General features: G+C 42.1%; 1 protein-coding gene across 2 annotated transcripts in view; it reads left to right on the forward strand.

The window, feature by feature from the left end:
* The window catches only part of LOC138980349 (uncharacterized), a 133,522-nt gene extending 120,895 nt beyond the window's left edge, over positions 1-12,627 (forward strand). For both annotated transcript variants that reach the window (XM_070353217.1, XM_070353218.1), the window contains 10 exons: positions 409-511; positions 1,506-1,603; positions 2,104-2,202; positions 4,240-4,336; positions 5,829-5,953; positions 7,621-7,713; positions 8,648-8,733; positions 9,090-9,159; positions 9,647-9,760; positions 10,207-12,627. In XM_070353217.1, the coding sequence (XP_070209318.1) occupies positions 409-511; positions 1,506-1,603; positions 2,104-2,202; positions 4,240-4,336; positions 5,829-5,953; positions 7,621-7,713; positions 8,648-8,733; positions 9,090-9,159; positions 9,647-9,760; positions 10,207-10,338 (1,017 nt within the window). In that variant the 3' untranslated portion in view covers positions 10,339-12,627. The remainder of the gene's footprint in view (positions 1-408; positions 512-1,505; positions 1,604-2,103; positions 2,203-4,239; positions 4,337-5,828; positions 5,954-7,620; positions 7,714-8,647; positions 8,734-9,089; positions 9,160-9,646; positions 9,761-10,206) is intronic.
* The last annotated feature ends 12,162 nt before the right edge of the window (positions 12,628-24,789 follow it).

The raw sequence follows: 24,789 nt of genomic DNA on the forward strand, positions 1-24,789 counted from the left end.
ACAAGGGAGATAACTAGCCTTTTCTGTTCGGCAACACACAACTTAACGTTGGGCTTTTCTCGGAAACTATAAAAGTGACCGGGCTCAAATTTTATGTGAACGTGACTCATTGTGTTGTGAATAGCAATTTCTTCCTGTCCATCTGATGCCTCATATAATATTCAGAACTGCGAAAGTGACTCGATCGAGCGTTTGCTCTTCTTGTTATCCTAGCATATAATCACGTCATGTTCCAAATAGACACTAGTTCTGGGGACAGAAAAACCAAGTTAGCATAGCATAGCATAGCATAGCATAGCATAGCACAGCATAGCATAGCATAGCATAGCATAGCATATCATAGCGAAGATAATTTGTAAATGTTTTCCGTTTTCGAGCAACAAGTGAAATGGACCATGTTTATTGCAGGGTCTTTCATTGCCGGAACAACAGCTGGAGAAATTGTGTTACACTCTAGATACCTTGCATGACAAACTGGAGGACCTGTCTTCGGAGCTGCAAGTATTGGATGGTATGACTTCTGATGTCTTTTGGTTGTTGCTGCTGTTGTACTTCTCTTCTACGCCGAACATGTCTCTCATGCCTTTGATTTTCTCTGTGTATCCTTGGCTTTAATGCTTCTCTCGCTCTTTCTGGCTATGTTTCTGCTTGCCTGTCTGTCTGTCTGTCTGTCTATCACTCTCTCTCTCTGTCTATATCTCTCTCTTTCACTCTCTCTCTCTCTCTCTCTCTCTCTCTATTACACACTCTCTCTCTCTGTAACTTTCCCTATCTCTTCTATCTCTCTATCTCCCTCTATCTGTCTCTCTTTCACTCTCTCTCTCTCTCTCTCTCTCTCTCTCTCTCTCTCTCTCTCTCTCTCTCTCTCTCTCTGTCCCTCTCTATTACACACACTCTCTCTCTCTCTGTAACTTTCCCTCTCTCTTCTATCTCTCTATCTCCCTCTGTCTGTCTCTCTTTCACTCTCTCTTTCTCTTTCCATATCTCATTCTCTCTCTCCCGCCCCCTTCCCCTCCCTGTATAACCCCCCCCCCTCTCTCTCTCTCTCTCTCTCTCTATTACACTCTCTCTCTCTCTGTAACTTTCCCTATCTCTTTTATCTCTCTATCTCTCTCTTTCACTCTCTCTCTCTCTCTCTCCCTCCCTCTCTCTCTCCCCCTCTATCTCTCTCTCTCTCTGTCTCTCTCTATTACACACTCTCTCTCTCTGTGTAACTTTCCCTCTCTCTTCTATCTCTCTATCTCCCTCTGTCTGTCTCTCTTTCACTCTCTCTCTCTCTCTTTCCATATCTCATTCTCTCTCTCTCCCGCCCCCTTCCCCTCCCTGTATAACCCCCCCCCCCTCTCTCTCTCTCTCTCTCTCTCTCTCCCCCTCTATCTCTTTCTCTCTCGCTCATACTGTGCAGTACCCTCTTCCATTCTTCACATACCCATTTTCATAGACATTTTACATTATTTCGCATTTTTGGGGGCTTGTACTGAGTTAATACTTTTACATTTCTTCAGACAAACGCACGAAGCAGGTTGCGGTAAAAGCGAGAGAATTATTTCCGGAAGTTGCGGCCCCTGACTACACCCCAAAGAGGAAAAAGAAGGGTAAAAAGGTGAGAGCAAGTCGTGTCTACATGCACGTAAACATACAGAAGCACGCAAGCAAATGCGTACGCGTGCACGCGCCAGCACACACACACGCACGCACTTACGCATGTACGCACTTACGCACGCAAGCACGCACACACACACACACACACACACACACACACACACACACACACATACGGACACACACACGGACGCATGTGCGCGCGCCGTTAGCCATCAAAGTAGCCAAGAAGGAAGACACATTTATGAATGTGACTCAAATAACAGAGAATATACATGTATTGCAATGTAGTGCAGAACATTGTCTAGCATTATGAGGTATGACACTCCATAATTATGATATAGTACGTTATTTTGTTATACATTGAACGGCTAACTACTCTCTTTTGACGAACATTTTAAATGACTAGTTTCATCAACGAGTCAGTCTAGAGTAAAGTTTGGTTGTTTACCCTTTTTTGATTCCAAAAAGATGCATTCATGAACTTTTATTTTCTTTCAGTCCAAGAGCAAACCGATCACTCCTGCTGTGAAGCTGAGACATGAGGACATCACGGATGACGTCATCTTGGCCAGACTGGACGACAAGATGTTGGCAGCGGTGAGTCCTGTCAAGTCTTTGGTTGAAATAGATTTCATTCGAATTCATATTCTAACACATGGCAGCACGGCAACGAGCTGAATGTTTTGTATGGGTCTCTTAGCTCAGTTGGTAAAAAAACAAACGGGACTTCTGATCGTCGGGTCACAGTTTCGAATCCAGGCTGAGACGGACACGGGTCATTTTTACACCCCCGGTATAGGGGTGTGTATAGGATTCGGTCGATGTGTTTGTTTGTTTGTTTGTTTGTTTGTGTGTTTGTGTTCGCATATAGATCTCAAGAATGAACGGACCGATCGTCACCAAACTTGGTGAACAGGTTCTATACATTCCTGAGACGGTCCTTACAAAAATTGGGACCAGTCAAACACACGGTTAGGGAGTTATTGGTGGATTAAGATTCTACAAGGACTTATAGAGGGACATATTAATGGTCAAAGGGAAATAACCTTCTCAGTTGGTGGCAGTGAGAATGGTAAGGACGGGGGTGTTTTTCCTACCTCGGAGGAATTTCTTGTTATGTCATGATTCAGAGATGGTATCGTTGTCCCACCCTCGTGTCACCATTTCGGCACGTAAAAGACCTCGGTCACTCTGACACAAATGCGACCGGGTTGCCTATTGCGCCTTAACACGCAAGCACCTGGGTAGTGCGACTCTTGTTGCTGCTAGCTTTCCACTCGGAGGGAGCGACCCGAATTTTCCAGTGATGCTATTACGGGGGAGTGAAGTAATGAAAATTAAAATAAGATGAATGTGAAGAACAAAATGTTAAAATCTTACTAAAAAAAGTTCAAGTAGTCTTCCTTGACTTTACTTCGCGAGGTAGAAATCAACAAATGTTAACTTTCCACCTTCTTTGAAAGAAGTACACGAATATCAAACGAAATCAAAGAGAATACAAGAAAAATGTCTGTAATATTCACTATAATGGACATTTAGACTCTGTCTACCTGCAATCTTTGTCTAAGGTTTTTTGGGCGAAACATTTAGTTCCGAACGGATCCATTTTCCAACTGTGACTGAAACGGTGTGTATGAAATAAACTAAAATGAACTTTATTTAAACAAAAAATGTATGCTGCTTCGAGAATCCAGTGGTGGTAAGTGTTTTTATATTTAGTCAAGTTTTGACTAAATATTTTAACGTAGAGGGGGGAATCGAGACGAGGGTCGTGGTGTATGTGTGTGTGTGTGTGTGTGTGTGTGTGTGTGTGTGTGTGTGTGTGTGTGTGTGTGTCTGTCTGTCTGTCTGTGTGTGTGTGTAGAACGATTCAGACTAAACTACTGGACCGATCTTTATGAAATTTGACATGAGAGTTCCTGGGTATGAAATCCCCATACGTTGTTTTCATTTTTTCTATAAATGTCTTTGATGACGTCATATCCGGCTTTTCGTGAAAGTTGAGGCGGCACTGTCACGCTCTCATTTTTCAACCAAATTGGTTGAAATTTTGGTCAAGTAATCTTCGACGAAGGCCGGGGTTTGGTATTGCATTTCAGCTTGGTGGCTTAAAAACTAATGAGTGAGTTTGGTCATTAAAAATCTGAAAATTGTAAAAAAATTATCTTTTTTGTAAAACGATCCAAATTTACGTACATTTTATTCTTTATCATTTTCTGATTCCAAAAATATATAAATATGTTATATTTGGATTAAAAACAAGCTCTGAAAATTAAAAATATAAAAATTATTATCAACATTAAATTGTCTAAATCAATTTAAAAACACCTTCATCTTATTTCTTGTCGGTTCCTGATTCCAAAAACATATAGATATGATATGTTTGGATTAAAAACACGCTCAGAAAGTTAAAACGAAGAGAGGTACAGAAAAGCGTGCTATCCTTCTCAGCGCAACTACTACCCCGCTCTTCTTGTCAATATCACTGCCTTTGCCGTGCGCGGTGGACTGACGATGCTACGAGTATACGGTCTTGCTGCGTTGCATTGCGTTCAGTTTCATTCTGTGAGTTCGACAGCTACTTGACTAAATGTTGTATTTTCGCCTTACGCGACTTGTTTTTCTTTCTTTCAGCTACGACGTGAACCGGAAGTTCATCAAACAGAACTGGAAATAGGGCGTGCGCGAGAGAAGATCAGTGACGTCTCTCAGCGACTTCAAGAGCTGGCCGGTGAGTGAGACATAATGATGTGTTTGTAATTTGTGCCAAACATCACATATATATTTCCAAAATGAACAAAAAGATCCCTCATTTTCAGACATTTAATAGAAATTATAAGCAAAGAATTATTTGGGAAAAGTACAACACAGCTATGAATAAGACACTAGATACATTTTTCAAGGATTGGCGCATGTATATGCATGTTTTGATGTAACCCTCAGGTTCTTTTTCCTGTACACATATTTTTGATACTGCGACTACCAAGCCATGAACACCACCCCCCCCACCCTCATTCCCTGTGTGTTGTAATTGTCCCACTGTGTGTGTGATGTAATGTAATGTAAAGCCTTTACATAACGCAATGTTCGAGACACAATTTACACCAATGTAATCCTTACTGGTTAACAAAGTATGCAACATGACCTCCAGCAAATTACCGGCACGGTTGGCCTAGTGGTAAGGCGTCCGCCCCGTGATCGGGAGGTCGTGGGTTCGAACCCCGGCCGGGTCATACCTAAGACTTTAAAATTGGCAATCTAGTGGCTGCTCCGCCTGGCGTCTGGTATTATGGGGTTAGTGCTAGGACTGGTTGGTCCGGTGTCAGAATAATGTGACTGGGTGAGACATGAAGCCTGTGCTGCGACTTCTGTCTTGTGTGTGGCGCACGTTATATGTCAAAGCAGCACCGCCCTGATATGGCCCTTCGTGGTCGGCTGGGCGTTAAGCAAACAAACAAACAAACAAACCTCCAGCAAATTGCAAGGTCTCTGCGACAGTGAAACATTTCATTTTGAGATGTTGAAAAACTTATGAAATGTATGCCCATTGCCAGTCAGGTAATTTTAGCTTTTTTTGTTTGTTTGTTTGCTTGACGCCCAGCCGACCACGAAGGGCCATATCAGGGCGGTGCTGCTTTGACATATAACGTGCGCCACACACAAGACAGAAGTCGCAGCACAGGCTTCATGTCTCACCCAGTCACATTATTCTGACACCGGGCCAACCAGTCCTAGCACTAACCCCATAATGGCAGACGCTAGGCGGAGCAGCCACTAGATTGCCAATTTTAAAGTCTTAGGTATGACACGGCCGGGGTTCGAACCCACGACCTCCCGATCACGGGGCGGACGCTAGGCGTGCCGGTGTAATTTAAGCTAGTGTTGCGAAGACGGTAGTATCATTAGCGTAAAACAAACTGGAAATGTTAAGTTTCTGGGTCGCTTATTTTTAACAAAACGAAGCACAAGGACTTAGACCTATTGGCAAGCAAGAGACACGAGAGACGAACATCGATGATAACTGGTACTGTGACTTGTCTTCGTTTCGCTCCCAAAATGGACGAGGAAAAAATTAATGCCAAATGCCAATTGTATCAAGTGCTTGCCTGTCTAGAATATTGTGTCTATGTATTTTGTCGGCTTTGTTGTTGTTTTAGTTTTTTAGGTTTTTTTTAACATTTTGTTCGTATTAAACAGGGTGATTTTGGGTTTCTAACATGCAGGAGATAAACTGCTAACAGACGCGTTCTGTATGAACCACTACTTTGCTCAACAAGAGGTCAACCACAAACCGTCCCAGTTCAGGAGACAGCAAAGTGAACTCTACAACCGCTTGCACCCTGACCCTGTAAGTCTGTCTGTTTGTCTATCTGTCTGTCTGTCTGTCTGTATGTATGTTTGTCTGTCTGACTGACTATCTGCCTGTCTGTCTGTTTGTCTGGTTGGATGGATGTATGGATGTCTGTCTGGTTGTCTGTCTGTCTGGTTGGATGGATGGATGGATGTCTGTCTGGTTATCTGTCTGTCTGGTTGGATGGATGGATGGATGTCTGGTTGTCTGTCTGTCTGTCTGTCTGTCTGGCTGGCTGGCTGGCTGTCTGTCTGTCTGCTGTATGTCTGACTGTCTGTCTGTCTGTCTGTCTGCTGTATGTCTGACTGTCTGTCTGGCTGGCTGGCTGGCTGTCTGTCTGGCTGGCTGGCTGGCTGTCTGTCTGTCTATCTATCTGTTTGTCGGTCTGTCTGTTTGTCTGTTTGCATATCTGGCAATGTGTTTATCTACCTGTTTTATATGTTTCTGTCTGTCTGTCTGCCACTCTTCCTCTGTGTCCCTCTCTGTCTGTATGTATGTCTGTCTGTATGTCTGTCTACGTCTGTATGTCTGTCTGTATGTCTGGCTGTATGTACGTTGATCAGCTGAGACGGCGTCTTTCTATGTAGCTGGTCGTTGTTCGTCTACCTGTCTGTTTGTCCTTTTCTATTCCCGAAATCGATGTAGCTTTCACCCAAACACTCCGTGTCCGGTTTGTCTATATGTGACCCTCCGCCACGAAATGAGTCGCATGTCACCTCGCGCGGTTCTGCGCTAGGCTTACTATAAGTCCGGGGAGTGTCTGGTAACAGTGTGAGGGTCACCTTAGTCACAGGCTTATAACTCAAACAGTTTGCGCTCTTTTCTAAATCGGTTTTCACCACTGGATAGAGCATAAAAAACTCTTTAAGAAAATGTAAAAAATATGAAAATCATGCAAAGGTGACATGCGACTCATTCCGTGGTGGAGGGTCACATATGTCCGTCCCAACTCAGTTTGACTTTCAAGACTGCCCTCGTTAGATTTGCTTTCGTGCCTGTTTGCCTATCTCTGTGTATGTGTCGGCGCGTGTCTTTTTTTGTTACAGCATGTAATTGTGTGTGTGTGTGTTGAGACTGTCTCTCTGTTTCTCTGACTGAGTGCGTGATGACAGTCCAGATCCTGGGGGTCTAGACTTGAAAGAAAATAGAGGTGATGGCGATGACGTCGACAATAGAGGTGATGGCGATGACGTCGACAATAGAGGTGATGGCGATGACGTCGACAATAGAGGTGATGGCGATGACGTCGACAATAGAGGTGATGGCGATGACGTCGACAATAGACGATGCTCGAAAGTAACTCTTTCGGGTTGTCATGGGTTGTGAAAGAGTGAATACCCTTGCTTTTAGTGAGACAAACAATCCACACGTGCTCTGTGTCCACGTGTTTCAGGACACACCCCGCCTCCCCCTCCTCCTCGCTAGTAATTGGGCCGTGGATTGTTTGTCACACTAAAAGCAAGGGCATTCACTCTTTCACAACCCATACAAACCCGACAGAGTTATTTCCGGAATACGTCAATTTTGATATCAACGACAGGAATACCGTTTGTTTATAAATGACAACAAAGATGGTGCATGTAACTCTTGTTTTTCTTTTTTGTTGTTGTTGTTGTGTGGATGGTGTATGTTTTTTCTTCTTCTCATTTGGCTCCTTGTTACAGGATTATGAGATGAACCTTGAGGAAGTTGAGGACGCCTTGCAACAGATCAACGGTCACCTGCTGACACAGAAAGAGTTCTTCTTTCTCTATAACGTGAGTTTGCCATCTCTTGGCATACACGAATCTTTTCTGTGTCGTTTTGGCGTGCGGATGTTCCTCGATTTGAACGAGATTTTCGTTGTTTAGTCGACTGCCAAAGACGAAGGGCATCTGTCTATGAGGGAATCTTTTAAATCTCCCGGTTGACACAAGATTTTACTCACCCGTGAAAAACGATTTAACGATTGGAGACATATCAATCAGCAGAACGACAACAAAGTACATGATGATGAAATCTTTCGCATTGTATTAAAATCATTCTTTCCAGGTCAAGTGCGTCACGGGACTCCTTTTATTTGTTTTTTTTAACCATTAGTGATCGGTTTACGTGAAAAAAATTGAAAATTGGCTAAAATGTGCTTTTATCTGTGGCCGTTGCAATAAACTTCATTACAATCTCTGAACCCCCCATTCGCCATGTTTCTTATGAGATCTCTGCGCATGAGCAGCGCAGCCGAATTCTATTCAGCTTCATGATTGGTCAAAAAAATAAGGCCTTATTTTTTATGCCCTTATTTTTTTATGCCCATATTTTTTATGCCCTTATTTTTTATGCCCTTATTTTTATTAAGGCCTTACAGAAATAAGGCCTTATTTCTCGTAAGGCCTTATTTTCAAATAAGGGCTTATTTTTTATGCCCATATTTTTTTAAGGGCTTAAAGATTTAAGGCCTTAATAATGGAAAATAAGGCCTTATTTTAGAAATAAGGGCTTATTTTCAAAAATATGGGCATATTTTCACAAATAAGGCCTTATTTTTTTAAGGGCTTATTTTTTGGATTTTGACCCTTTGTGCCAAGGATATTTTGCCGTGCAAGCAATAACGACTGCGTACATTGTGCAGAATTGTTCTGCTTTTACGCATTCAATGAATTGATTTGTTTGTCATGTAAGTAGGGGCACTGATGTGTCATTTGTCCTTTCCAGGTACTGAATCTGCCAGCAAGGTCGTCCATCAACTTCCGCCTCTTCAGCGTCATTGCTGCCTTGTCTGAAAAAGTCACGCAGTTAGAGTGAGTAGAATGCATGTGTGTTGGTGTATGTATTAGAGAATGTCTGTGAGTGTGTGTGTGCATGAGTTAGAGTATGTGTGTGTGTGTGTGCGTGCGTGTGTGCGTGTGCGTGCGTGCGTGTGTGTGTGTGTGTGTGTGTGTGTGTGTGTGTGCATGAGTTAGAGTATGTGTGTGTGAGTGTGTGTGAGTGTGTGTGTGTGTGTGCGTGCGTGTGTGTGTGTGTGTGTGTGTGTGTGTGTGTGTGTGTGTGTGTGTGTGCGCGTACGTGCACGTGTGCGTTTATTTGCGTTTAAATTGCCTTAAAGATGATGAAGTTAAACCATCAATGCGTCAAACATGATGTCCTGTGTGTGCAGCCCTGTTATACGAAAAATGATCAACAACACAGACTACAACGCTCTGGACGTCAAGATGGAGAAGTGTCGGGTGAGATAGTTTATGATATTGCTTGTGTGCGATTGTTCTTCTTATCAAGTTGACTTTTAATTTTCCACAATGTACATAACCTATGTGGGGGGAAAAAATCCAAGAAGCTGTTCAATATTACTAGATTTCATGGAAAAGTTCACATATATCATGATAAGCAACAAATCACAATAATCAGGTTGTTAATAACGAAGGTGAGTTGTTTGAGCATTTTGGTGTTCGTGCCTTGTATTACATGATCGCACTATCATCTCAGAATACTACTCTGTTGAGCAGCGATCCAGTTTCACTTCTCCATTTCCTTCTTTGCCTAATGAATTATGCAATCGCCATGTTTGTGCGCACGCTCGCAGGCACGCAGGTACACACACACAGACACACACAGACACACACACACACAAACACACACACACACACACACACACACACACACACACACACACACACACACACACATTCTTCATACTTTGTGTTTTTTTCTACACAGGAGCTGTTCCAGTTTCTAGAGGATGACGACTTAGCGCCGCGAGGTGGAGCCACTGCTGACCGCCTTGCGGTGGAACTGACTGCAGGGGGGCTAACTCCAGAACACACAAGATTTGTGAGTTTGGGTTAATTACGACCCTTTTATTTTATTACGAGTGATAGTGACCGGTTAGATGTTGGCACTTTCATAGCGGTTTAGATAACTAGGATTGATTGAGACTGAGCGAGAGAGGTTGTGTTTCTATTGATCTGGCTATGTTTCTTTGTTTCTGTTTATTTATCTGCATCTGTGTCTGTGACCTTGCTTTGCCACAAGGGCGGAAGTTTGGTTCCAGACACTTGGGTTTAGCCTTTCTTTCTGGTATCCTAATACTTCAATTCAGAAGCAGCGTTTATACAACATATCTAATTTGACATGTTTATCCATCAGAAAAGTAACGGGTTTTGATAAATGAAAATAAAACCCGTTATGTACATATACATACTACATTTGTTTTGTGTGTATGTTTTGCAAAACTCTTCTAACCCGACGTTCAAACCATAAGTGTGTGTTTGTTACAGGTACTGACCAAGTTCAACCGAGAGAAGCGAGGCGTCGTCGACTTCCTGGACTTCGTCACCTATGTCCCGCTCTTCATCCTCATCCATCGACGAATCATCTCACACCCCCTCAGGGAGGAACTCGATCTCTGATCTTGACCATGTTTTCTCTCTTTTTTGGGGTTTAACAATGACGTTTACTTTGGAATGTTACTCTGTCCTGAAAGTCAAACCTCGATCTGCGAACTTGAGCCATATTGGAATAGTGACCTTGATTTTCAGACCTGCGATTTTGGTCTTGGACTTCGTTTTGATCTCTGATCGAGCATGACCTTCACATGGGACTGACATGGGGCATGTCAACTTGTTCTCGAATGCCAACCTTGGTCCTTGACTTTTCTCCAACTAGTGGCCTTGACATTTGTCTTTAAAATTCAAACCTTGAACTTTGCAGGACAAGAGTATTAATAGCTCAAAACTGCAGAGCATCAAGCCGTCTCTTTTGCCTGTGACCGACATACACTCTCGACCTCATTTTTATTCTTTTTCACTCAGGCGCCTTGGCTGTTGAGGACCTTTAACTGGTCAACGTTTTTCTCCTATAATTATGTGTCTGCCCCACAGTTCATCAAATTGAGCAGACATGACTATTAGGCAACCTTACATACAACCGAGAAGCAGCATTGACGACCGTACGTTGCTTGGTTAAAACGTCTAAAACAAGGAGCCTGCTTATGTGCCAAAACTCTAAATTGCGAACTTATATTTGTAAGGATCAGTAGATTCAGTACAGATGACCCCCAAAAAACTTCTTGGTCTCCCACTCTCCAGTAGCAAGAGCAAAATATACAACACAGAGGCTTGTGTATAGCATCTAAAAGATGGACGTGATACACATGAAATGCTGCTCGTCTTTCTGTGTGCTAGGCCAGAGAATCGCGCAGAAAGCGTGTTAAGTAATAATAAGTAGGTCTGTGAACAATTCGTTATGCTTTCTTGAACTAAGCATGGGTAAAAATGAAATGGGGATGATGAAAACAAGTTTATGAACAAAAATTGCATCGTCTCCCCCCTTGGTCAGACTCTTGTTCCAAAGGGACAACCCATTCAAAAAGCGTAATAAATGTGACCCTCCACCACGAAATGAGTCGCATGTCACCTCGCGCGGTTCTGCGCTAGGCATAATATAAGTCCGGTGGGTGTCTAGTAACAGTGTGAGGGTCACCTTAGTCACAAGCTTATAACTCAAACAGTTTTCGCTCTTTTCTAAAACGGTTTTCACCACTGGATAGAGCATAAAAAAACTCTTTAGGAAAATGTAAAAATATGAAAATCATGCAAAGGTGACATGCGACTCATTTCGTGGTGGAGGGTCACAAATACGCATGACGTTTTGGGTAAATAAAGCACCCAAGATTGTACCTACCATACGCACGAAGAGCACCAATGATTCATATTGAACTATGCGAAGAAAACATTGACATAACAAAATCACAGTATTATTTCTTACCGGATTTGGCTGTGATAAAACCACGGCGTATAGTGTCGTGGTATAACAAATGTTTCTCCATTGACGGTTTAATTGCATTATTTATTACTGTGGTGATTGTTTCCGCATAATTATTTGCTCATTCATGTCTTTATTTCTTAGTTTGCAAATGTTTCAGTATTTTTATTTATTTAGTTAGTTATATAGTTAGTTATTTAGTTATTTATGTATTTTTTATTTATTTTATTTTTATATTTTTATTTTTTATTTTTTTGGTTTTTTTTGTTTAATATTTATTTATGTATGCATTTGTTTATGCATTTATGTATGCATTTATTTTCTAAACACGAGTGGAATGGGCAGGCATTCTGGAGATTACAAATGACGAAGAAGCATACTTGTCTAAGCCCCCCGAAAACATCTTTGGTGTGTCTTTTTTCACTCAGTAATGTTCTGTTTTCATTCCTTTAAAATGATCTCAGGCCTAATGCACTCAGTGATCCATATTTGAAAGGAATGTTTTATTACCAAATGGTTTTTTCTGCGAATTTCGTTCGTCCAGCTGAAAGTCAGCTGTAAAATATAACAGACTAGAGAAGAATAGTTACTTCCACTGCTCAAGTTTTTTTAATTTATTTGTTTAGATCATTCGCGTTTAAAAGCACACTACTTCGCGAGTAAACAGTTCGGTTCACTGGACTTTGATTTTTTTTGATTTTTTCACGAAAAGGACACATTCATTCTTTTCTAGCGCAACTACAGCATGTGTTAAGTTCACTCCCTCTGTCGTATATCAATCAATCAATGAGTCTTATATCGCGCATATTCCGTTGGTACAGTTCTAGGCGCTCTGCAGTGATGCCATGTGAGATGAAATTTTATACGGCCAGTAGATTGCAGCCATTTCGGCGCATATTTACTTTTCACGGAATTAAAATGCTTTATAAAAAACATATTTTCAGTGAGTGACCGCGCGCGCGCGCGCGTGTGTGTGTGTGTGTGTGTGTGTGTGTGTGTGTGTGTGCGTGCGTGCGTGCATGCGTGTGCCTGCCTGTCTTTCTGTGTCTATGTGTACGTGTGTGCGTCTTTGTGATGTGTTTGTGTGTGTTAAAAAGAGAGGGAGAGAGATAAGATACACAAATTCTTATGAGGGGAGTGGTATTTATAAGCGAACAGGTGCTTTTTTTTACATCCAGCCCCAGCCCCAGAGAGAGACTACTAGTGAGCAGAAACGAGAGAGCGAGAGAGCAATATGACGATTAATACTTTCGGTCAATCAAAACCAGCTGATAGTTGCCGTCATCAAGAGACAATGAAACTAAAAAAAACAAGAAATTCCTCCGAGGTAGGAAAACACCCCCGTTGGTCAAAGAGAAATAACCATTCTCACTGCCACCAACTGAGAAGGTTATTTCCCTTTGACCATTAATATGTCCCTCTATAAGTCCTTGTAGAATCTTAATCCACCAATAACTCCCTAACCGTGTGTTTGACTGGTCCCAATTTTTGTAAGGACCGTCTCGGGAATGTATAGAACCTGTTCACCAAGTTTGGTGACGATCGGTCCGTTCATTCTTGAGATCTATATGCGAACACAAACACACAAACACATCGACCGAAACCTATACACACCCCTATACCGGGGGTGTAAAAAGGGATGAATTCGATGGAACGGATGCTCTTGCCTGGGGGGAAAGTAGGCAATGTATAATTTACACCTCCGTTCATCCCTGGAATCTCGTCGAGACTGGGCGAATGAATACGATGACGTCAATCGAGGCTTTGTCAAGAATGTTAAAGGGTTACTATTAGGCCTAATCTGGGCTCGTATTCTTGAAAAAGCTGCAACATTGTGTCCTTTAAAGTCAAACTGTCGTTTAACTACCGCCCGGTATTTATTTTTACTGCCCAGTAATTATTTATTTTCCCCCGGTATTAATGTGTGTCTGGCGGAAGGTCGGCAGCTACCAGAATTGGTTATTTTTAGAATAGGAGATTCCTCATGCTTGCTCCTCTCTACAAACAATATTTGAACAAGATTTATTCTTGAAAAAGCTGCAACTTATATACTGGCCTGTAAAACTCAATAAGTCCGCCAACTGCTAAGTGTTATTTATGAAACACCGGTAAGCCCTTACTGGGTTGTCTCCGAGCTGTAAAGTTAGAGGACCCCTCCCCCTCCTGTAAAGTCGCTACCTGTCAGTAACTTCACCAACACTATCCATTAAAACCGTCGAGTTCGAATAAATCTTGTTCAAATATTGTTCGTAGATTTATGTCCCTCATGGACACACATTGGTGTCATTTAAGCACCGATGCATTGCGGTCAAATACGAGCTTCTGCTCGCGAAAGATTTCAACCGATGCTCGATCATAACGGCGTGTTGCGAAAGCGTGCTTGCGTCTTGTTTAATACATTACAGTGGCGTGAATTTGGTGTCTGATTCCGTAGCCGAACGGTTATCGAATTCGCCTGATGCGCGATAGAGTCGAGTTCGAATCGCTATCAGGCCTTACTTTTATTTTTTTTACTCTTTGTCATTAATTTTGTTTGTTTTTGTTTATTTTCTTCGTGTGCAAAAGAGTACGTTGTAATATCAAAATTGACTTGAAAAATTAATTTTAGGCGAGAATGAGTTTTATAAAAAAATTGATGGTTAACATGATATTACTGTTAACTACTTTGGACACGCCCACCCACCCTATGTACCTGTTTTGCCCAAAAGTGGGGGGTGGGCGTTTACTAGGTACTATACCCTTGGCAGGAGCAGGTCCTTTAGCTAGAAAAACGATATTTTGGTCATTTGTCAAAGAAGTGTTCAAAGGATGCACAACACTCCCCCCCTCTCTCTCTCTCTCTCTCTCACACACACACACACACACAAACACACACACACACACACACACACACACACACACACACACACACACACACACACTAACACACAAAATCAACCTCTTCAGACATCACTTCCCGCCAAAGATGAAGCTTTGAAGATGAAGACCATTGTTGGAGCAGTCCGCGGTACAAGCCATCAACAACTGTACGACGAGTCAGGCTTTATTTCACTTTAAGAGAGGAGTAAACGTCAAAAATTGATATTATTTCACAAGATTGTACACCGTAAGGTGCCAAACTACTTACTTGCGATATTGCCACCATTAATATCAACTAATTATCCATATCGCCAGCGCAGACCTTTAGAAAGGAAAGTTCCATCGTTTAACACTGAATTATACAAAAACTCATTTCTCCCATCTACATCACAACTCTGGAATTCTTTACCAGACTACATAAAACTTAGTAAGTCCCTCAAGCACTTTTTGTCAAAAAACGATTTAAGTCCGCCGTGTTATTGGTATTCTGGAAATCGCATATCACAAACAATTCACTGTAAGCTCAGGCTATATATAAGTGATCTTAATAACGATCTAGTGAGACGACACGTTGCTACAGATGCATCTTGTGACTGCGGATTTCCGTCCGAAACCGTTAAACACTTCCTATTAGATTGTCCAAATTATCGCGAAGCACGTCAAGAAACCATACATACCCTCCCTAACCACAGTATTCAACCCCCCCCCCCCCCCCACACACACACACACCTTCTAAATGGAGACAGACAGTATTCTCTAGATTTGAACAGGAACAATTTTTCCAGAGTACACTCGTTCATTGAACGTTCAGGCCGCTTTGGGCAAACCAGAATCAATGCTCCAAAAGCCGGACAACAACTTTAACTTCTGCACAACTCCTACCCATCCCTCTTCTTTTTATTCCCTTTCTTCCCCTCCTTCCTTCCTCTTACTGTCTTTCTTTATAATGATTATGCAACGTTTATTATGTTATGATAATTTTGGATGATTAATGAGATGAGGATGATTATAATGATGATGCTTTGGATTTCCAATTTGGTTTATTTAGACAAATTGTTCAGCCGTTACCGCCTTACGTTATAATATCCATGCAGGAACACCACTATAAGCTTCTAGCTTGTTGCTGTTACCTGTGTCTTTTGTATACATGTCATGATTGTAACATTTGTTGAAATAAACTTATGTTTAAACCAAAGATGAAGCTTTCGTTTCTTCTTTTTCCTCCCAGTCAAAAATGTATTGCGATTCTCTAGCCACTCCAGAAACCTTTTTCTGTCCAATCCTCGAAGCATGTCTAAGGAAAGGAAACAATTGAAAAACAACAATAACAGCAGACTGAATAATCTTTATTTATTTTCCTTGTCTACTAGTCCACTGGTCGAAACTGGGGGTGGGCGTTTACTAGGTATTATACCATGTACACCTGCATGCAACTGAGGTTTATAAAAAAAATTAAAAAATAAATCTCCCCTTGTTTTTATTTCATTCAGTTTGTTTGGGTTATTGCTATTGACTTTGAAACTGACACGCCGGCGAAAACGCCGGTAACGCGTGCGCAGAGAAGAGCAAGCATCGGGAATCTTCAATTCTAAAAATAACCAACTGGTAGCTGCCGACCTTCCGCTAGACACACATGAATACCGGGGAAAAATGAATAATTACTGGGCAGTAAAAATACATACTGGGCGGTAGTTAAACGACAGTTTGACTGTGAAGGACACAATGTTGCAGCTTTTTAGCCAGCGTGTCAGTTTCAAAGTCAATAGCAACTACCCAAACAAACTGAATGAAATAAAAACACGGGGAGACCCTTTTTATTATTTTTTTTTTATTTTTTTGTTTTTTTATCTCAGTTGCATGCAGGTGGCTGCTACCGCATTTTAGGTGTGTTTTTTCTCTCTCACCTTTGTTTTTTTAAGCGGGAAGCATCCTTCTTCATGGTTATTTATTTAATTTTTTTAATCAAATGTTTACATGTTTAAGTTAACAAACTTTATCAATAAACTAATATCATGTTAACCAAAGATTTAAAAAAAAAACCATTCCAGCCTAAAATTATTTTTTTTAAATCAATTTTGCTATTATAACGTACTCTTTTGCACATGAAGAAAATAAACAAAAATAAACAAATGCCGAAGAGTAAGAAAAATAAAAAATTACGGGCACTTGGAGATTTGAACTCGACTCAATCACGCATCAGGCGAGCGAGAGAACCGTTCGACTACGGAATCAGTTGAAAATAATCGGACACTGTAATGCATTAAACAAGACGCTAGCACGCTTTCACCACAAGCCGGTATGATCGAGCATCGGTTGAAATCTTTCGCGAGCGGTATCTCGTATTTGTCCGCAATGCATTGGTGCTTAAATGACACCAATGAGTGTCCATGAGGGACATAAATCTACAAACAATATTTTAACAAGATTTATTCAAAATTGACGGTTTTAGAGGAGGGGGGATGGGTCTTCTAACTTTACAGCTCGGAGACACCCGGGTAAGTCTTTACCGGAGGTTCATGAATAACACTTAGCGGACTTATCGAGCGGAAGTGGTTTTACAGGCCGGTATATGAGTTGCAACTGTTTCAAGAATACGAGCCCTGATCCTTTGGGAAGGAGTTTCTGGCAAATTTGACGAAATCCGCTTTACCTTAATCTAGAAGCACACGGCACGATTTGCTCAAAAGCGCACCACAAATATTGTAACTATTCAAATTAAAGTGACTGAAATAAATACGTTTCTGTGGCTGCTTCTCTCGGGTGTTGGCCACAAAAAAGAAGCCTAGAAGCACGAATAACGTCTTCTATGACCCTGCCATATAGTCACAATTAACCATCACGTTCAAAAACAAGGGAAGTAACTCACCCAACCCAATCATCACAAAGAGGGCTCTTTCTTTGCCAATTCCAGGACGTTTAATTAAGCTTTTAAAACATTTCGATTTGCAAAATGCGCAGAATCTTATGTTATAACTTTGGAAGAGATCTGAGGGCTTGTTTCCAAGGTAGTGTCCCTTTAAACAGGAATGCGCACGTGTTCGTTTGCCTGACAGACAATGGCCAGACATAAAGGCATTCAATATTTACGATGTAAAGTAAATGAGTTGTGTTTACCTGACAGAAAATCGCCAGGCATAAAGCCATTCAATATTTACGATGTAAGGTAAGTTAGTTGATTGATTGACACTTGCTACTGTCCAGAGTGAAAGGTATATTGCGCGTTGTTGTAAGCAGAGATGATCGATTACGTAAGTACATGAAGCAAACCACAACGTCGACTTGGTCAGAGATTGTAACGTTTAAAAAAAGAATTTTTTTTCCTGGAGAGTCTGATTTTTTAAAGATTAGCGAGCTAGTGAACACCAACACTGTGTGGGTGTGTGGGTGTGTGTGTGTGGGGGGGTTGTATATATATATATATATATATATATGTGTGTGTGTGTGTGTGTTAGTGTGTGTGTTTGTGTGGTTGTAAGTGTGTGTGTGGTTGTAAGTGTGTGTGTGTGTGTGTGTGTCTATGTGTGTGTGTTAGTGTGTGTGTGTAGGGGGGGCTGTGTGTGTGTGTTTGTATACCCATGTGTGTTACTGTTAGTGTGTGTATATGTGTGTTAGTGTGTGTATGTGTGTGTTAGTGTGTGTTAGTGTGTATATGTGTGTTAGTGTGTGTGTGTATGTGTGTATTGTTGTTTTTGGGTGTGTTTTTACATAGCGGGGGAATCGAGACGAGGGTCGTGGTGTATGTGTGTGTGTCTGTCTGTGCGTGTGTGTGTGTAGAGCGATTCAGACCAAACTACTGGACCGATCTTTATGAAATTTGACATGAGAGTTCCTGGGAATGATATCCCCGGACATATTTTTCTTTCTTTCGATAAATACTTTTGATGACGTCATATCCGGCTTTTTGTAAAAGTTGAGGCAGCACTGTCACACCCTCATTTTTCAATCAAATTGATTGAAATTTTTGTAAAGCAATCTTCGACGAAGGCCGGACTTCGGTATTGCATTTCAGCTTGGTGGCTTAAAAATTAATTAATGACTTTGGTCATTAAAGATCTGAAAATTGTGATAACTTTTTTTTATATAAAACGATCCAAATTTACGTTCATCTTATTCTACATCATTTCCTGATTCCAAAAACATATAAATATGTTATATTTGGATAAAAGACAAGCTCTGAAAATTAAAAATATAAAAATTATGATCAAAGTTAAATTTCCGAAATCGATTTAAAAACACTTTCCTCTTATTCCTTGTCGGTTCCTGATTACAAAAACCTATAGATATGATATGTTTGGATTAAAAACACGCTCAGAAAGTTAAAACGAAGAGAGGTACAGGAAAGCGTGCTATGCAGCACAGCGAAACCACTACCGCGCTGAACAGGCTCGTCAGTTTCACTCCGTTTTGCACAAGCGGCGGACTACGGTCATTGTGAAAAAAATGCAGTGCGTTCAGTTTCATTCTGTGAGTTCCACAGCTTGACTTAAATGTAGTAATTTCGCCTTTCGCGACTTGTTTTGTTACTGCAAGCGATTTTGTTCTATACCAAAAGTAAGTTCAGGCGTTGACCTCATTATCATAATAGCATCCGTTCCCTTGGATACCAACCACAATCCAACTGTCTGGCTGCTTTCAGAGCAGAATTTGATTTATTTTGCAAAAATGGTGGGTTTTTTCAGATTAACATGCACAAGCGTGCAGTTACAAAGTTTATTCAACACAAGTTTCTCACGAGAACACGTCAGGCTGGTGATTGTTGGTATGTGTCCAAGTGGATAGAAGCTCGTATCACACGTGACATCCTGAAGAAATCCTTGACAGTGGCACATTATCGCTCACCCGAGAGGGACTGTAAAGCGATGCCAATAGACCCCCTGATTTCGTCATAGAAGCGGAGGCCACAAACTGGATTATCTTTGTTCCGCAGTACACAAAAGCCAATCGAAGTCGTTTCCCTCTTTCCGCGAAGCAACACTATTTTCGTCCTCAGTTTTACCGCTTCAACCACCATCAAAACAAAACGTTAAAAAGGGAGACGTGAGATCTTTGTGAGCAAAACGGGATTGTTTTTTACCAATCTGTTTCGGCCAGCCAGCAGTGTAAATAAAATATTTACACAAATAGACACGTCGACAAAGGAGTACTCTGGGAGTTACAAAGCAATTTCGATCTGCCTCGGATAACGAGAGCGTTTGAATTTACCGGCGATTGAAACCATTGACGCGTAAAAAGGAAATCACGCAATTGAGTGAAATACACCCATCAACTTTGCCAACGCGACCAATTCTTTGTTTTTGTTTGTTTGTTTGTTTGTTTGTTCTTGTTAGCAACTGACGAATGTTGCCTACAAATGAAGCCGAAATTCGTAGCTTTTCTCACAGTTTTTTCATAATCTGTATTACAACTTCCATGTAGGTTCATTCCACACATTATAAAATTGTCCGACTTGTTTGAATTATTTTTTTTTGTAAAATCGATCCATACAACCCCTCCAATCGAAAACATAGTAATAGTTCGGATACATCTAAAAACTAGAAGCACAAACACACAAACATACACACGAACACATACACACACACTGACACACACACACTCACAAGCAAACGCGCGCGCACACACACACACACACACACACACACACACACACACACACACACGTACACACACAGTGACACACACACACACTAACACACACACTAACACACACACACACAAACACACACAAACACACACATACAGACGTATAGCCTGTTTGCGTGCGTGCTTGAATGTTCAGTCAATTCTTTGTTTATGTTACGTTTTTATTAAGGATTACTATACACTTGCTATATGCACTGCATAGAGCGAAGCTAGATGAATGAGCTGCAACTTTACGCTGGCAGAAGCCGTGGTAATAACCATTAGCGCTTAAATTAAATGGTAAAAAAGGTCTATTACCGTAAGAAAATACAGGAAATAAGCTTTTCAAAGCGATCAACAAAAATAAATCTTGTGGATCGTCACAATGACAAAAAAAGCCTGCAGTTCGGTTCTTAGATCCCGATAGAATCCTTCAACTAGGAAATGAAAAAAGCAAAACAAACAAAAAAGCTAAAAAAACAAAAACTTAACAAAAAGGAGGTGATAGGAGTACTCCTGCAAATAGTGTCACATTTTAAGAGCAGGCTGGACCCTGAAGAAAGAAAGGAAAACGGAACGATACATTGCTTAATGGTCTGGAAGAAAGCCGCGTTTGTCCCTCAGTCAGTACTGAGCCATGATTGGTGTTTGGCTACTAAGCAGAAGATTATAATTATGCATAACTAATCAATTAACTGCTAATGAGCAAGGGTTTTTGTCGCAACGTAATCAGACCTGCTAATAAGTGTGATGATTTCTTATAACAGGATGGCTAGAAAGGGAGAGAGAGAGAGAGAGAGAGAGAGAGAGAGAGAGAGAGAGAGAGAGAGAGAGAGAGAGAGGGAGAGAGAGAGACACAGGGAGGGAGAGAGAGACAGAGACAGAGACAGAGAGAGATAGAGACAGAGACACACACACACACAGACAGAGACAGAGAGAGAGAGAGACAGAGACAGGGACAGAGAGAGAGAGAGAGAGAGAGAGAGAGAGAGAGAGAGAGAGAGAGAGAGAGACTGACAGACAGACAGAGACAGACAGAGACAGAGACAGAGAGACAGAGACAGAGACAGAGACAGGGACAGAGAGAAAAAGAGAAGGAGAGAGGAGAGAACTCTCAATGTTCTTAATATTGCTGATCTATCCGTTTGTTTGGGGTTGTGAATCGTAGCATCTGTAGTTCTTCTTTCTGTTCTATCGTCTGTCTTGTTTTGTCTGCTTTGTTTTTGTGCCTGCAGAAGACCCGAGGATCGAAACGTCGCTGTCATTTGTTTCTTCTTCGTTCATACGTTCACAGGTTTTTTATGGGTCTTTTTATAATCGATCCTGCTGTTCAGGATTGCATCCTGTAAGCACACTGCTGAGTCCTGTGCCTGATGAGTAATGCGAAACAATGGCAGGAACAAGGACGTGAGATTCAAGGCCGGACCTAAGTAGGGTGAGTGGGGGGGGGGGGGGGGGGGTCCCAATTGTGGTAGTTGAGGGTGCGATTTTTGAAATCGAGATTATAATATGTACAACTGATCTGGCGCATTCTGGGAGTATTTGTCATGTTTATTTTTTTTTATATATATATATATATTTTTGTTTTTTTACCCTCGGAGGAGATACATGGTCAGGCCAGGGGGGGGGGCGGGGGGGTAGGGGGGGGGGGGCGGGGGGTTCCGAGCAATAGGAGGCCCCCTCCCCACTGGATCCGGCCCTGAGGTTTATCTATTTTCCGCAATCCTGCAGTTTTGTATCCACTACTGTGGGCAGGCTTCAAAATCCTGATCCTGAGGGGATAATGAAACCGTGTAGGATACCAGGTGGTAATTAGGCCGTCAGGTTTGTCCATATCCCTACAGTTCATGACCGCGTCATGCGAACAAGCCGCAGAATCCTGACACTGCGGAGTAGAGTGAATCAGTACATGATGTCAGAGTGACAAGAGGAGAGATAGACTGATCCCCACACACACACAGCCCGGCTTACCCTTATCGATCTCTCTGGCACGAGGAATGCACGCGCCAACTATGACATCACAAGTCTTCGGGGGTTGGTTGTTTCAAATATCTGCCGTTGTTGGTTAGTTAGTTAGCTGTGGACTAAACAGCCACCTAAAAAGGATCGGCATCAGACTGAGACAGTCGGCCCTGTGCCATTGTGGAGAGGCGGACCAGACACCGGACCACTTCCTGCAGACCTGCCAACTCCACTGCAGTGAGAGGAAACATGTCTGGCCCACAGGGACATCGCTGCACACCAAGCTATGGGGCAGCACTCAGGACCTGGAAATGACAGGGCCAAAGAATCTAGACACAGCCATCGTCGAACGCTGAAGAAGAAGAAGAAGGTTAGTTAGTTAGTAAGTTAGTTAGTTAGTTAGTTTGTTTGTTTATAAGTTCATGAGTTAGATAGTTGGTTCGTCAGTTAGTCAGCTCGTATCCATGTGGTTAGGAGTACCTATCAATGTTGATTGGGAATCAATTCCCACATGATTCTCTTCGGGAATATTTGAACAGCATGGGTGGGTGAAGACATTTGTGGGGAACGTCTGACAAAATAGACCTTTTCGGTATCTGAGCAGCTCTCGCGAGACACGCTCTTTGTTATGCTTTGAACATCGCGAGAACTTCGAACTTTGGCTTGTGCAGCTCGCACGAGATCGCTGTACCGCATGCTTTGCTATGCTCTGAAGTTTGCGAGAGATCACGAGAGCTTGGAATACCGATAGGGTCTATTCCCTCAGGTGATTGTTCAGCTAAGAAGCGCTGCTTGAGTTGCTGTACATTTTGCGCTGCTTGAGTTGCTGTACATTTTCGTGGTTTTCTCACGCTTGTTGAAATGCTTCATCACTTTGCAAAGGCCATCGGGTTACGAATAAAAAAACAACATAATGTTGCTAAAGTTCGGCTCCCACTTTACCACCAGGACAGGAAGTAATGCTTTTCTGACCGACAACGTTCCGCGCACACTGTAAAGAACTTGCAATTTCAAAGTTTTACAATAAGATTTCGCGTTACAAATAATGCCACCGCGCAGGAGCACTGCCTTCACTTTGCATATGTTGGATATGTTTTATAAGCTTAATCAAATGTCGTAGAATAGGCATAGATGGGTAGTTCGGGTTACTTCCGTTGTTCGTTTACGTGATGGACGTTACAAAGGATCCGCGTCGTAGATGGCGTTCCCGTCTTTTTGCCAGACGGTGCTTCTGGGCTACGTTTTGTTTCCAACGCCCTAAAGCTCTTTCGCTCACTTTGATTTAATTAATTACCATACTTGTGGCGCGTTTTCGGGCAAATCATGCCACGTGCGTCAAGGTGAATGCCGTACAGTGGATTCTCCAGATTCGTCAGATTTGTCAAATTCGCCAGGAACTTCCCTCCAAACGACCAGATTAATAGTATCCCATTTGATGTCACCTGACTTGTCGCAAAGCATTATGGCTTACTAGCACTTTGCCCCTCCGCGTTTAATACATGATTTTCAAGATAAAGGTTTGCGACCCTCGCCATCTTGATTTTGATAAGTTAATTCATTACTGAGCTACGTTCTTCACTTAATGATAGTCTCAGTACTATTGAATTGTCCGTCCATTATATACAAAGAACACCTGGTCAATATATTACTTGTGTATTTGTATTTGTCTTTAATTCAACGATGTTTGGTTTAATTGGCTTTTTGTGTCAATAATCCATTGGTGCAATACTTTACAAAGACCTTCAGAAATCACCATGCAACAAGCCATGTGCTTTTCGCTGGTGAAAGCGTTTCATAAACGTATCTTTCTTGTCTTGTTTGGTCGATTAGTTGGTGGGTTGGTTTTTAAAAAAAAAATTGTTTTTTGTTGTTGTTGTTGTTGCTTAACGACCAGTCCACCACGAAGGGTGATATCAGGGCGGTGCTGCTTTGACATTTAACGTGCGCCACACACAAGACAGAAGTCGCAGCACAGGCTTCATGTCTCACCCAGTCACATTATTCTGACATCGGACCAACCCATAATGCCAGACGCCAGGCGGAGCAGCCACTAGATTGCCAATTTTAAAGTCTTAGGTATGACCCGGCCGGGGTTCGAACCCACGACCTCCCGCTCACTGGACGCCTTACCACTAGGCCACCGTGTTGCGATGGTTGGTTGGTTACTTTGTTTGTTTGTTGGTTGGTTAGTTTGTTTGTGTGTTTGGTTGGTTGGTCGGTTGGCTTTTAATTGTTCAAGGTTAAGCTTGTTTTGCATTGTTCCAAACACTACGTGACTATGAACTAAAACGTACGATACTATGTGCTGAATCTCTAAGCCACGTCACACACGCAATGACGCCGCGCCCGCTCGCACGCGCATCACCGGAAAGAATGGACCACGTGGAGCGTTGGTTGGGGGAAGAGGGGGGGGGGGGTGAGGGAGAGGCAGACGAGACTATACCACGCCTACCACAGTCAGCCTTCGCCAGAAGAACAGGAGAAAAAGATACGGCGGAAAGAAATCCCAGAACCGCCAGTTTCCCTGGCGATCGCTCTACTCAGCACTCTGCGGCAACCATAATCATTATCATCATTATCAGCGTGGGGGAAGAATTTGCCAGCAAGCAGCCATCGTTAGTGCTTGGGCGTGTGTGTAGTGATAAGGTTGTATGTGT

The sequence above is a fragment of the Littorina saxatilis genome, linkage group LG11, assembly GCF_037325665.1.
Source record: "Littorina saxatilis isolate snail1 linkage group LG11, US_GU_Lsax_2.0, whole genome shotgun sequence".
NCBI classification, from domain to species: Eukaryota; Metazoa; Mollusca; class Gastropoda; order Littorinimorpha; family Littorinidae; genus Littorina; species Littorina saxatilis.